General features: G+C 40.7%; 1 protein-coding gene across 2 annotated transcripts in view; it reads right to left on the bottom strand.

Annotated features, from left to right (window-relative positions):
* The window catches only part of ttc27 (tetratricopeptide repeat domain 27), a 137740-nt gene that overhangs the window by 88726 nt on the left and 34581 nt on the right, over positions 1-14433 (bottom strand). For both annotated transcript variants that reach the window (XM_049601182.1, XM_049601181.1), the window contains exons 4-5: positions 9638-9778; positions 4700-4802 (exon numbers count right to left, since the gene is read on the bottom strand). In XM_049601182.1, coding sequence (XP_049457139.1) covers positions 4700-4802; positions 9638-9778 — 244 coding nt within the window. The remainder of the gene's footprint in view (positions 1-4699; positions 4803-9637; positions 9779-14433) is intronic.

Here is a 14433-nt window from a genome sequence, read left to right as displayed (position 1 = left end):
CACATACTGCTCACCCTTCACACTCTGTTAACCATCACACAACAGACTGCACCCCAACAAACACACCGTCTGCCTTTAAACAACACACCCAAGCAAGCACTCTTCAAAAGATTAAAAAAAAAAAAAAAAGAAGTACAATAATTAAAAACAAACATATTAAATGTCCTCTGCTAACAGCCCTGCTGGCTGGCTCTGACATTAAAAAGGAAAATAGTTTTTCTTTATTAAGAGGGAAGTAAATTCACACCAAGGCACAAAATATTCCAAAAACCAATTTATCACACACTGGTATTCTAATGAAAATAAACAAAAGCTTCAGAACTACTTCTGGCCAAATGCCATTACTTAAAGGAACAATTCACCCAAATTTTTTTATGCTACTTGTAGTGCAATGTATCAGTCTTGGCTGTTTTGGTGTGAGTTGCCAAGTGTTGGTGATATCGACCGTAGAGATGTCTGCCATATAATGGAACTAGCTGGCACTCAGCTTGTGGTGCTCAAAGTGCCAAAAAAAAAAAAACATTTGAAAAACTCAATAGCAATGTCTCTTTTCCGAAATCATGACCCGTTTACTCAAGATAATTCACAGACCTTGTTGCGAGCAATTTAATGTAGGAACAATTTTCTTTCTAATGAACTACATCCACCATCCGTATCACTGCACAGAAGGAAGTTTGCATTTACTCATGGACATGGGGCATAAAAACATAAATGACATCCTCCTCGGCTGAGCTGTAATGTTAGATAGCTCAGGAGTGATAAAGACTCATTTCCACCGAGCAGTATGGTTCAGTTCAGTTCAGTACAGTTCAGTACAGTACAGTACAGTACAGTACAGTATGCTTTTTTTCTGTTTCCACTGTAAAAAGTTGTGGATAGTACCGATGGAACCGTTCCATACCATCTCCAGTTTTGGTAACCCTTCTGTTGGGGCACCTAGCAAACAGATCTGGTACTACACGGTGGAGCTGTGAACACTACAGTCTGTTGATTGGCCAATAGCAGACTGTCACTCTGGTCAGGGCTGAGCTGTGGCTGGTTTTGAGGCAGAAACCACTGTTAATACCGTGGAGAGTTTTATTAGTAAACTGTAACTATAAAATCAGAGAATGACTTGATAACTTAATTCACAGTCGACTGCCGGCGACTTTTAAGGTGTAACATTAACTTATGTTGGGATTCACAGGACCACAGATGATTTATCATTTGGTAAAATCATCACTGGAAAATTTAAAGGCTTCTTCCTCTGCATGCTCTTTGTCTTCAAACAAAGAGAGCTAAGTGGCACCCATCTCCACAGGAGGTCTCACCTCACACCTCAGTGAGACTCAAGTCCCAAAACTTGATTGGACAAGACCTTTTACAGTGACATGTGACTCTGTGATGTCACAGGCATCTGTACAAGATCTACTGCCTTCCACAGAACTCTCTCTTCTTGCTCGAGCTGCTTCAGCAGCTCACACCTGTTCCCTGTTGGGCCTGGAACAGCAAAGGCCCAAACCCTGGCTCCATAGCCCAAACCACTAAAGGGAGGGCAATTGATCACAGACTCTCCTGCAAACACAAGGTTTGCAACCAGCTTTCCAGCAACAAGGAACTAAGTGAGTTAGCACCCAGCATCTAACTCCGCAAGGACCCCGAGCGACTGGCTTCCTCGGATCAGAACCTTTGGAACAAAGGACCCAACAAAGACTGCACCTGGAACCATCTTCCCAGCCTTCTTCTGCCGGCTAAACAGCAGCACACCACCAAGTGACTCTTTCTTCCATCCACTCAAGGATCGGTATTGTAACAACTGGGCATAGCTTATCACAGCTTTACAGGCTAAGCAAGACTGTTTAACTTGTTGTACGTGATTTGATGCTGTTTACTGAGTTATTGTTGTAATAGATTGCAGTTAGGTCATTGATTAGTTGGCTTTGCCACAGCTAAGTGTTTAGTTTGCTAATACTGTTCACAAACAGATTCTTGCATGCAACTAAATCTCTGCACTAATTCAGACTGTTTGCAACACACGTCACATTGACACAGACTCATTAACAAATAGGCTTTCAACAGAGCTACATTCAAACAGGCATTTCAAAGTTCCCGCTTCTTTTCCTTTGTCTTTGTCCTGACCACACAGTCTGACGAACACCTCCCCCGACTGGAAGCAGCCTTGATTTGGCCATTTTGGTAGTTCTCTGTTGTCAGCCATTTTGTTTTGTAGGCCAAACGGCTACTTGATCACCACACCTGCTTTTGTCTTTCTGTTTTCTCTCACACACAGACACACACACACACACACACACACACACACACACACACCAAGCTTGTATATAGTTAGTTAGAATTTGTGTGTTTTGGTTTGCTTTGCTAATTTGTGAATAAATATAATTCTTTGAAATCATGCCTGCTGTCTGTTTAATGTTGCACAAGGGTGAATTAATAGTCAACCTCTGCTGCGTCAAGAACTCCAAAATCCTTCAGGCATTACCATTAATTTTGGTTGTTGTCATTAATTTAATTATTAATCAAACTCCAAATTAACAGCTTTAGCCTATTTTATGAGACTGATATCTTTAACTGGCTATCATTTTTCCCTTTACGGGAATGGTGCCCCCGAGGTGATTTAATGTTAATTAAGTCACATTATTTAACATAATTATTAATAATAATTATTAATTATTTCTGATAGCCAGTTTAACCCCAACATATTTGATACCTCCGTGTGAAGCCTAGTGTGTTGACCCCAACATATTTGGTGCCACCGTGTAAGGTAAATATATGTTGATTCCCAACACTTGTAATACTTAATGCACGAGTTCACGACCTGAATCAATAAACCCAAATTAAATTAAACTGTGACAACTTTGACTATTTCATTAGTTTTTATAAGACAAACACTTTTAGCAATGAGTGGATCTTCAAGTGTTTAAAAATACTGTATGTATTAATTTTGACCAGATTATGTGAACTACATATATTCTTATCCTCACTCCAAGGAAAAACAAGCATTGTGGAGCACTGTTCCTGTGGGCTCCAGCAACACTACACCCCTGGTCTTGCCTGAAAAAAGGACTGAATGCACAAACCTGCTATTTTTTTTTAAATACCTCAGAGAGAGACTCTCACTACAGCCTCGTTCTGTGATAAAGGAGGTGCAGGCTTCCATCTGTGTCACCGATAATGAAGAAATACACTGGGGGCTGGACGGAGCAGTAAGTAACAACAACCCCGCCTACATTTGAGGGTACTGTTTGCGGGGGAAACGCTAGGGTCTAGGTATCATGTCTGAAGGGTTACTTCAGGTTCCAAAGGTACCATACCAAAAGTGTTTGGTGAAAATGGGACTTAAGTTAGTTAGCAGACTGGAAAGTGCCTATATGGCAGGAGGGAGGAGAGGCAGATAGGTCCAGCAAACCCCCTTCTTTCAACTGGAAGCCTGTTCGCTTCCTGTATGAATGTAGAGCCAAACCATGATATTTTTATCTAAACCTAACCATGTGCTTTTGGTGACGTCTCTGCATTGGTTGCGGTGTCCCGGAATGTCAGCAGCACACAGGAGGATACCTAGCTTGTAGGGCTGTAGTCTCCTGGTCGACTGGTCGATTATTTGGTCGATATGCTCTCGTCCAACCAAATTCTCATTGGTCGAATAATCGCCATGTTACTTTCATAAGAAGAAAAGTGCTACATCATTAGCTTTCCAGGATTAATCCATTATTTCCTGTGGCGGGAGGGGCAGGCTAAATTACCTGTGAAAATGGGTGTGTTTTCAAATCCCCCTCTTTGTTTACACAACGTTGAACTCGCCCACCCTAACGCTCAGTGTCACGGTGACACAGATCTATAGTCTGTTTCTGTATACTGACACCATTTCCCTCAGTGGAAACAAAGCTTGTATTTACTTTTATTTCACAGATAAGAAACAATAAATTGTGAAGATAAAAAAATAGCTTTAAATCTTGCGTGTGATTTATTCTTTAGGGATTTATACTTCGGGATTTATCCTGGCTTTATATGAACAGAGGAAATCTCCACTCATCGCTAGGCTAATTTATACAATGTAAAATGCCATAAGCTGGCGCTAATAACGTTAGCATGTTGTATTTGTTTGGAAAACGTTTCTAGTGTGACAGTTGTTTTGTCGGTTAATGTTGTGAGTTGTAATGGAGCCAAACTGAGTGCCCTTACCTTTGTTAAATGTTGTTGTTGTCCCTGGCTTTATATGAGACAACCAAAGATTGCTAGTTGCTAGGTTAATTTATACAATGCAAAATGCCATAGGCTTGCGCTAATAACGTTAGCATTTTGTGTAAAACTTCCAACAATGTAAAACATTGTTTAGGAAATTAACTATCCGTTTCTCCAGTATAGTGGCAACAGGAAAAAATAACTGTCCAACTCCAGAGTTGAGTCAATGATGGTGCACTGATAAAAAAAATTCTACAGCAATAACAGTATGTTCATTTGACCAAAAGTAGGCTACTGTTTACTGTTTTATGTGTGGATGACCTATCAATTAAATGTCCATTCCTGTAGTGCAACACAGAACAAACATTCATATAGAGTAGTTACTTGATGAGTATTAATATAAGCTTTAGACTTCTAGCTTTAGAAATCTGTTGGGCCTGGTACACACTGTGAAAAACAAACCCAAAGCAAAAGTACACAATTGTGTGTGTACAGGAGCATCTACATTATAGTTCTCACAGACCTTTGTCCATGCTGCTCTGGGCCAAGTTGAGGAGCTGTGGAGAACGGGCCTCCAGGATTTGCTGGTGCAGGTTGATGTAGCGCAGGGTCCACCAGGGCAGCAGCTGGAAATACATATTTGGGGGAAAAAAAAAAAAAAAGTCATGGAGAGGGCAATGGGAAGAGTAAACAAAAACTCTGGTGTCAAATTCGGACATTTTTGATGCCTCTATATCAACTAATGTTTTCTATATTTGGTTTCCTTTACGTGAATAATATGATCTTATATAGGTGTTATAATGTGGTTAAAAACAGTTAAAATGTGGTCTGGTGTACAACCCAATTGTAAAATATCCTGATAGCGCTCAAAAAATTCCATAACATCCATGAGTGGTGGGAGTCTATGAGGTTCAAAACTCAACATAATAATTATGATATGACACTTATGGCAAGAGAATTTAAAAGGGCAATGCTGGCTTATTAAAACTTGGGTTTTTTTGTGTAGCTCTTGCCATCATTTCTATCAGTTACAATAACATTGTACTCCCCAAAGTAATGACTAAGATCTGGGATTGCAGTGACATTGCTACAACAAAATCTGACAGGTAAAGCAACATGAGCTGTCTGACAATCAAACAGGTTTGAGTCAACAAACCAAAAGAGCACCTATACCATTTTATGAATATTAATTAGGGGTGGGCGGATCAAAACCAAAATATTGGTTGAATGTTTTTGTTTTGAAGATCAATTCTAGCGTTATAAGGATCAATATCAGGGGACTTCCAGATGCCGCCAAGGGGTGTGGACGTGTGTTAGTGAGCTCTGTGGTAGGCCTCAAAAACTGACTTTATTCTTCGTTAATTCCCTCATAATCTCAAGCAACAAACCAGAGAAGACACACCAATTTTCAGAAGAAAAAACAAAGTAAAACTACACTTCGGACCTCATATCACTTGCACACTGGGCACCTGTTGGGATCACTGGCGGATGGGCAAGAAGAAGCCGACACATCCCTCTGGAAGCTATCCAGGAAACCAAAGACGACCTCACCAAGCAAATTGATAAGAAAACAGCCAACACTCAAACCACACTGATCAAGATGGAGACATCACTCTCCATGCTGTCAGAATAGGTCCAGGACATAGAGATATAAGTGGGCACAAACAAAGATGATATTAAAGACATGTGCCACCACATTGATAAGATCAAAGACAAAACTGATGACCTGGAAAACCGTTGCAGGAGATCGAACATCAGAATATTGAACGTCCCTGAACAGTCAGGAGGTTGTGATGTGGTAGGATATTTGGAATCATTCATTCCCCAGTTACTGGGCAGCGACCACTTCACCTCACCAGTCATCCTGGAGAGAGCTAACCACATCAGGAAAAAGACCATGACCCATCATTGCCAAATTCTTGAACTTAAGAGACAAAGGGAAAGTCTTCTAGCTCACGAGAAGCAAGGGAGGGATGACATACAAAAAATATCTTTTTTTTTTACTGATTACAGCGTAGATCTACAGCGAAGGAGAGATGAGTTTCTGGGATTAAAAAGAACGCTGTGGGAGAAAGATGTGGAGTATGCTCTGCTCCACCCCGCACTGCTTCGCATTGAGCACCAAGGCTCCTACAAGTTTTTCTCCTCTCCAGCTGAAGCCAAAGTTTTCTCAAAGAACTGTCAAGTGAGTAACACCCATTAAACTACCAACTGAATGATGCAAAACTTCGAGGACACAAATGCGAATATATTTTTTTCCTCATCTCTCTTTCTTCTTACTATATTAAAACCCCATTGTATGGTTATGTAGATTTTAAAACTTAAAGGGAGGAAGAGAGATACTGCGATGTGAGATACCAAGCCAGACTAATTGCCTTCAAATCTTAAAGAGAACTTGATTAACATAGAAATATTTTTAGATGCAAATTCCAATTCCTCCACACACTGCAATATTTGGGAAGTACTTATGGCATATATGAGTGTCATGTTCTATCTTACAGTGCCCATAAAGTAAGAGGAAAGTTGGCTAAATTGGAAAAAGAGATGAAAAAACTAGAACAGCATCACTTTGCCACTAAAAAGGTAGAACATTTTAACGCCCTAACTAAAACAAGGACACTGTATAATAATATGTCCACCAATGAAGAGGAAGCAGCAGTGGCTAGGACTAAATATCATTATTATGAATTTGGAAATAAAACAAGCAAAATATTAGCCTGGCAAATTAAAAAGAATAAGTCTGATCAAATTTATTCAGTATGTAAAAATGCTATTTAATGCACCCAAAGCCAATATTGTAACAAATACTGTCCTGTCTAGCACCTTCTCTTTATACAGAGGCTGCTGGCAAGGCTGTCCAAGCTCACCCTTGCCCTTGCTCAGTTGCTATGGAGCCATTAGCCATTTAAAGATCAATTCTAGGGCCAATAGGATCAATACAAAACATCTGTACTCCATTTTAATTTTGAAGATTGATTCTGTTGTACCCATCTGTATTTCAAGAGTAAAATTGTCCGTGTAAACAACATTCTGCTGACGTGACCACATCTAGTGTATGTACTCTTTGTTACTCCACTGCTGTTGTCATGTTGTGTGCACTCAAACGACAAACACGCTGTGCACCACACCACACACCCTGACTAGTTTAATGTGACAGGAAAAACTCTACTTTAACCACACTAATGACATGTCTACATCCTCAAAATAAAAACTCTTAGAATGCTCAAAGTGAAGACACTTAAGCAATACTTAGGTTTTATACATCCAAAGAACTTCCATAAAAATTAACTGCTTTGCATCTTCGATGGCAACCAGATCTGGCGTCTAAACCTGTTATTAGAAGTTAAGAAATCAAATATTCTCAGGTGACTTAAGTGCTCTTCTGTCAAATGGTCTTGCTTAACAACTCACGTAATTTTACCAGATCCTTTTCCTGTATGAAAAGGATGATTTAGTATTAGGAGTATTTCTGACAAACACATCTTGTTTAGAACAATGCAGATCACAAATACAGGCCTAGAGTTTAAATTATTGAAATTAAAAATAGTACAGGCATACCTGCAGATCTAACATTGTGCAGTAAGTAAATGTAATATAACTTCTTGTATTATAATATTACATATGACATTTATATCAAATACATGCATATCATAAAATGGACGTGTTATTTTCATTTCTTTGTGATTTTGATAATACAACATACCTTTAGCTCAGAGAGCACATAATAAACAAACATATAAAATGCTCTCGAGGCCCCTTTAGCACAAATAAAACACCAACATCCAGAGTGCTGCATGCTGGAGCTAAGTGCTGACCATGCATTAAAAACAGCCAACTCCTTTGTTTTTTTGTGTCTGACCAGAACACAAAGCGGCAGGGAGAAGAAAAAATAAATGTCTTGCAGCCATGTAAGTGCTATATTTCTTCTTACACCAAAACCTCCTTACCCCTTGTACCCTCCTGTTCTTGTTCAGCACTCGGAGAGTGGAAGTGAACCATGTAAAAATCTTATTTGTGTGTCAGGGAGGACATCTCCTGCCTCATTTCCAAAGCAAGATGACCCCTTTCTCTGTTGCGTGGTTACATGCAGGTTTAATTGTCTGTCTCACCAAATCAATATCCTCCAGCACACACAGCCGCGCTCTAACTAAGCATGTCCACACATATATTCATCATGTCAGCATACACATGTACACCTGTCTCCTGACCGACAGAGCTTCTCTCTCTCCCTCCATATTCACTGTTGTGCAATGGGCTATGAGCAGCTGCCAGAGGGGGTTGGAATATGAATGAACAGAGTTGGGTTCAGGAGGGGAGGATAAAATACATCAGCTGGAGGGAGCAGTGGTGGGGTTATGCACTTAAAGCTAGACAGTGCAAACTCCCTGCTGCTTGGAGGAGAGTGCTGCTGATAATTAATTCTCCTATCTCTCATTAGCATGTTAACAGCAAATTAACACTAAATCCCCCTATAGCAGAACAGCATTGTTGCTTGCTGTGTCCACATCCCAACAGCTGATGCTAAGCACGTCTTCTGACATCAGCACAATATTGACTTTCTGCCCTAAGTGACTTCACGTTAATGTGATCTTTAGAAGCTAGGACTTATGCAGAGCTAAGGCCAGAGAAAGACTGCCTGGGTTCACTACCTCTATATTTTGCTTTTGGTTATTTACACACAGTTCTGTTTAAAAATGTACAGGACGAGCCAAGAAACAGAGCTTGTTAAGTGGCTCTTCTTTAATAACAAGTCTCTATGGCTTTGTTAGCTGCAGCTTGCAGACGGACCTGGTGGTAGAAGAGTCGCTCCTTAATCTAGGTTCTTGGTTTGGGTCTGTACTTGTGTTCCTGTGCACTTAATAAACAGTAGCAAGGTTTTTTCTGCACAGAGAATTATGAGGTGGCCACCCTCGTCAAATTTTTTCTCGCCTCCAACTCTCAACAAATTCTGACATGTGTCATAATAGAAAACACTGTTTTCTTATAACAAGCACTGCAATTGGTAGATTCTGTCATCTGTAACTGCAATTGCAACACTATACTGATGAAGTGATGCTATCAGAATCAGCCCAATGCACTGGGAAACACACTGCCAAAACTGTGTAAGAGGACCACAATAAAGCGGGAATAGCCTGGTGCGCCATAGTGTTTTTCATGACTGGATCATGAGACTACAATGTTAACATTTACACCAGCAAAATATACAAGGCAATAAAGTTGTGGGTTTTTTATCCACTTCTTTTTTGACTGTATCACTCAAGTTTAGACATCTGTAAAACATGAGATTGATTATCATAACCTGGTAAAAACAAAAATTTCAAAATAAGAAGTAAATAAAAAGTAAAAAAAAAAATATATAAACGTTACATGTTCTTTCAGGGGCTGAATTACTGTTAAACAAAACCTCCTAAAAACAATAATTCATCAGGAAGAGGTGCTTGTGACAGAAAGGCAGTTTTACCTGAAGGCTGTCCATCTTCAAGGAGCACTTGGTGAGAATAACCCTGGCAAGCAGGAGGAGAAACGGGTTGGCCACTAGGCTGTACACAGTCTCTCCATCCAGGAGAAGGCTGGAGTGGATAGCCTCAACCAGGGTCTGCGTCTGCCAGTCACACAATGCAAATTTTAGTAAAGTCATCTGTACTGAAACGGAGAAGTTCTGTAATTTCAGCTATCTGACATTAGCACCGGCAGAGGGACAGAAGATAAGGATCCTATGAGGGCCCTGTAGAAAGAAACACAAGTAAGACATGGGGAAGCAAGTATTAAGCATAGCCAGACCAATACTGGTAATATTTTTGCGGCCGATATTGATAATTAAGGGTAAGCAAAATGTGCTAACAAAATATTGGCCAATAGATTTGTTTAATAACTGAGCTCAAGATATAGGGCTGCCCCCTAAAACATTCCAGTCATCAGTCAGACACCCCTGAGTTGACTGACATTCTTAAAGTCAAGCAGTTGTTTTTGTTCTGTTTTTGTCAGTCAGCATGCAGTGCACTTTTGGGGACATTTCAGCCCCCAGATTTAGCAGCAGAGTGAGCGCTCGAGCTGGGTATCACCACTGATTTCCTGAATCGATTCAATTTTCTGATTTGATATCAATTCAATTGGGAACATTTCAGTTAAAACAACAATTTGTTTAGTATGTAAAAGAGATTCTCAGAGAGCTAATGCTGTAAATTTTACAGGAATACAACTGAATATTTTATAACTAAATGTTGTTTCTAGAGCAGCAACAGTAATATTGAAACAGCAAAGTCACAATATAAACTTAATATCTCACTAGAAACAAATCTAAAATGTCAGTAAAATTGACCATATTCCTGAGATCACAATACTGAATAAAGTTCAGAAGGAATGAAGAACGCAGTCAGTCAGTATCAGTCCTGCTGTCCTCTCTGCTCCTCCCTCTGCTGCTGGGGAGATTTACTGCCTGCAGGTCACATTACTGTTGGTAAGTTTTAAGATACGTGGCAAACTGAGCTAAACCGTTAGACGTAAACAGTTGTTGTTTTAGCTTGTTAGTAACAATTTGCTATTAGCTGGAAAGCCCTCTGTGCTTGTTTAAAACAAAATATTAGCGGCAGTGGATGAGAGACTGAAATATGACTTTTCTATATGTTTATGTGTTGCTGATCAGGTGTATTGATAAAGTACTTGTCTGCTCAAGTTACATTCACCTCTGTCTCCACAGTGGCATCTCAACTCCATCTGTGTGTCTGAAATTTGTTCTCCGCAATTGACCCATCCCCTGAGGGGGCAGTAAGCAGCAGCAGTGCTGTGCTCGGGAATCATGTGGTGATCTAACCCCTGGAATTGTGTGTGTGTGTGTGTGTGTGTGTGTGTGTGTGTGTGTACGTAAAAGTGATGCGGCATGCTAATTAATTACACTAAAACATACAAAAGTAAGCCAATAGTAACAGATAATAGAGCAAGTAATGTCAGAGCTTCTCAAGACAACGGGCATTAATCATTTAGCCCTGACCAGTGTCAAGAAACCCTTTGTCTGGTCCACTGCTTGTCAACATGCTTTTGAGTCCTGTAAAGCCCTTCTCTGCAGCACCCCTGTTCTGGCGGCCCCTAATTTCTCCCGCCCGTTCAAGCTGGAGGTGGATGCGAGTGCCAGTGGAGCCGGTGCTGTGCTCATACAGGAGGACCATCAAGGTATTGATCACCCTGTATGCTATTTCTCGAAGAAATTCAATGTCTGTCAGGTGAATTACAGCACCATCGAGAAAGAGGCCCTTTCGCTGCTGCCGGCCCTGCAACACTCCCTGTTGCCGTATACACCGACCACAACCCGCTTGTGTTTCTGCGGCAAATGCAGAACTCGCTGGTCACTGCTGGTACAGGACTTCAACCTGGAAATCAGGCATAAAAGAGGTGCTGAAAATGTTATGGCTGATGCTCTCTCCTGTGTTTCTGCCCAGTCTTGAAGTAAACATTTTTTGGGGGTTAAATGTTTCCTTTAGGATGGGGGGTGTTACAGCTGCGGCCGTATTTTGTGACATTTATTGCATGTATGTTGTTTTTTTATGTGAGAGTAAGATCTCTTCTTTTTCTGAGGATCTGTGCCAGGTGCCGCTCCTGTCTCCTTCTCTGATTGGTGGGTTCTGGCTGGTCGTGGCTGCTGCCGATTGGCTGTCACGGGGGCTTGGCCTTTTTAAACCCCGGGGGTTGTTTTGACAGCAGCGTTGCTCCGCATCCCGACACCTAACCTGCCTGTGCTTTTGTGAACTGTTGTGTCTTTCTTTTTTTTGACTGGAGAGCGGTGTGCCTTATTTGAACTGTGAGCTTATTGTTTGTGTCCTGCCGCTACGAGCAGGGAACAGTTTGTCTGCTGCCGACCCGTTGCAGCGCTAAGCAGCAGTTTTATTGTCACCTGCACATCACCTGTAAATATTTGCGCATAGCACTAAGCAGTAGGGGTGAGCTGCCATTTATGTTGACCTGTTTTCTCCTGTTTTTGTTTAGTTTAGGAAGTTAGGTTTAGTGATTGTATTTTTGTTTCTTTTCTTTCACATAGGGTTTAGGTACTACTTTGGGAAAGATAGTTTGTTTTGTTTATTGTTTTGGCCTGGGCTCACCCTGAAGACAAGCTTCTTTATTTACAAAAATTGTTTCTATTTTGTGTGATGGTGAATAAACTCACCCGTTTTGTCGTGCATTATCTTATGTCGGCTCATTTTTATGTTACACTTCCCGACCCCTAGATGGGTGCGTAACACACCCGTTTACTACCAGCAAGATTAACATGGTTAAAGCTTCACACGCATGTGGAAAAAAGTGTATATTAAAAGATCAATCTCACATTTTATGAATCAATGTCAGGTCATTTAAATGAAGATCGATTTGAATAGGGTGAATCGGTTATTTTAACCCAGCCCTAGTCAGGGCTCTTGGCTCTCACTCTGCTCTCTGTTACAGGCAGCTGCAGACCCAGACCAAGACCCAGGGAGAGTCTGACTGAGACAGAGGCTTGCACAGGCTTCAAGATAATTTTATTGGTGAAGGGTCAGGGAAAAGCTTAGTATGCTATTTACAGAGATAGCACTGGCAATCTGAACCGGTAAGTGGGGAAAAAAAAGCACTTTTAATGCTCAAACTTATACAGGACGCATTTGCCCCCATATCTACCTCGTGGCTGCCGGCTGCATCCGCCTCCCTCGATACTGAACCAATTTTAAAACGAGTTGTACCTATGAATCATATGCACACATGCACATGGGGAAATAGGGCCCAGGTTGAAAAATACCGAAGTTATCCTTTAAGGTAACATTGGCCAATATTTGTGCCTTGTTGATTTATCGTTCAAGCTCTAGTTTTGTGTTAGGATGATGACCAGAAGCCTCCGTCAGGTAAGGATCATTCCAGTTTTTACCATCTCAACAAGTATCTTCATTCAAAATGTTGTCACTAACATCTCTGTGGCCTAGTGGTTTCAGGCACACACCACTAAATCACACTTCAGTGGAGAGTTTCTATATTAGAAAGCGCTGCTGATTAATACATACTTTGCATACATACCCAGCCATCAAAGTGTCTCAAGACGTCTTAAGATGTGTCTTAAGACACATTTGTTAAGATGTCTTAAGACGTCTTGGTAAGTCAAGACGTGTCTATAAGATGTGTCTATAGACATGGGTCTTGAGATGTCTTAAGATGTCTTGGAAATATGAAGATGTCTTAAGATGTCTCAAGATGTCTTAGAAATATTACTGTCTTTCAGTTAAACTTTCATTACAAATGTCAAAAAAGAATGCAAAACCATATGAAAATACTCAGCATTTAATAATAAAACATAGTATGTACAGAATGATTATGTTTACAAATTGATTACATTTATACAGGTACCCTACCACCCCCATGATTCCATTTCCTTATCATATGACGCATACATCTCAAAGCCACATTGTACGCATAAAAGACCAATTCTCCATCTGTCTTTCCGCTTCATTCAGACACAACAAAAACATCTGTATTTTGGACTGGTATCAGGCTACAACAGCACAAAGTGCTTCACACAATTTTCCCCACGCCCACATGGAAGTAGCTCACATAGGCTAAATATGATGTGCCATCACTTCACCTTATTTCCCCCTTCAAAGGGGCATTCTAGTCACGTGACTGAAAAGAAAAGAAAAGGCTGTTAATCACTCGGCTCGTGTGCATGTCTTGTTTTTAGGAGAGAAGGCCTTTTTGGGGGATGATAATTTGAAAAACTGAAATGATAGTGAAGCAAGTCTAATGATAAAATGATGAAAATGAGTTATCTGTAGGATGAAATTGACATTGACATATGCCCCACCAGAAAACACCTCAACACCCCCCATTTAAAGATTTTGCTTCTAGCGCCCCCAGACATTCTATGAACGCCCACTGTACTGATGGAGTGTTTACTCTGTATGAGAGTGTAGGAATGTGTTCTTAAGGTACCATTTGTTCCTGGGATTGTGAATGATTTTTGTCAACAATCTGACAGTATTGTCCATTGGTGGCAGTGGACTTTGTCCCGATCCCTAGGTGTTGATTTGGTTCCCAGAAGCATTTGTGGTGGAGGAACAGGAGGGTGTCAGTGATGGCTGCTGTCGGAAAGAGTAGTTTTCCTCCTTCTTGATACTCTTTGCAACCTGTCAGGGGATCTTCTCTGTGTTGTGGCAGGAAGATGGTCCCCTCAAACAGGACCAGCGGATTATCTGGGGAAAAAAAACATCATGCATTTAGCTATGGGTTACATCAATATCTTTAGTATAA

Source organism: Epinephelus fuscoguttatus, linkage group LG16 (assembly GCF_011397635.1).
Source record: "Epinephelus fuscoguttatus linkage group LG16, E.fuscoguttatus.final_Chr_v1".
Lineage (NCBI taxonomy): Eukaryota > Metazoa > Chordata > Actinopteri > Perciformes > Serranidae > Epinephelus > Epinephelus fuscoguttatus.
The sequence above is the reverse complement of the archived record's forward strand: the minus strand, read 5'-3'. Positions and strand labels throughout refer to the sequence as shown.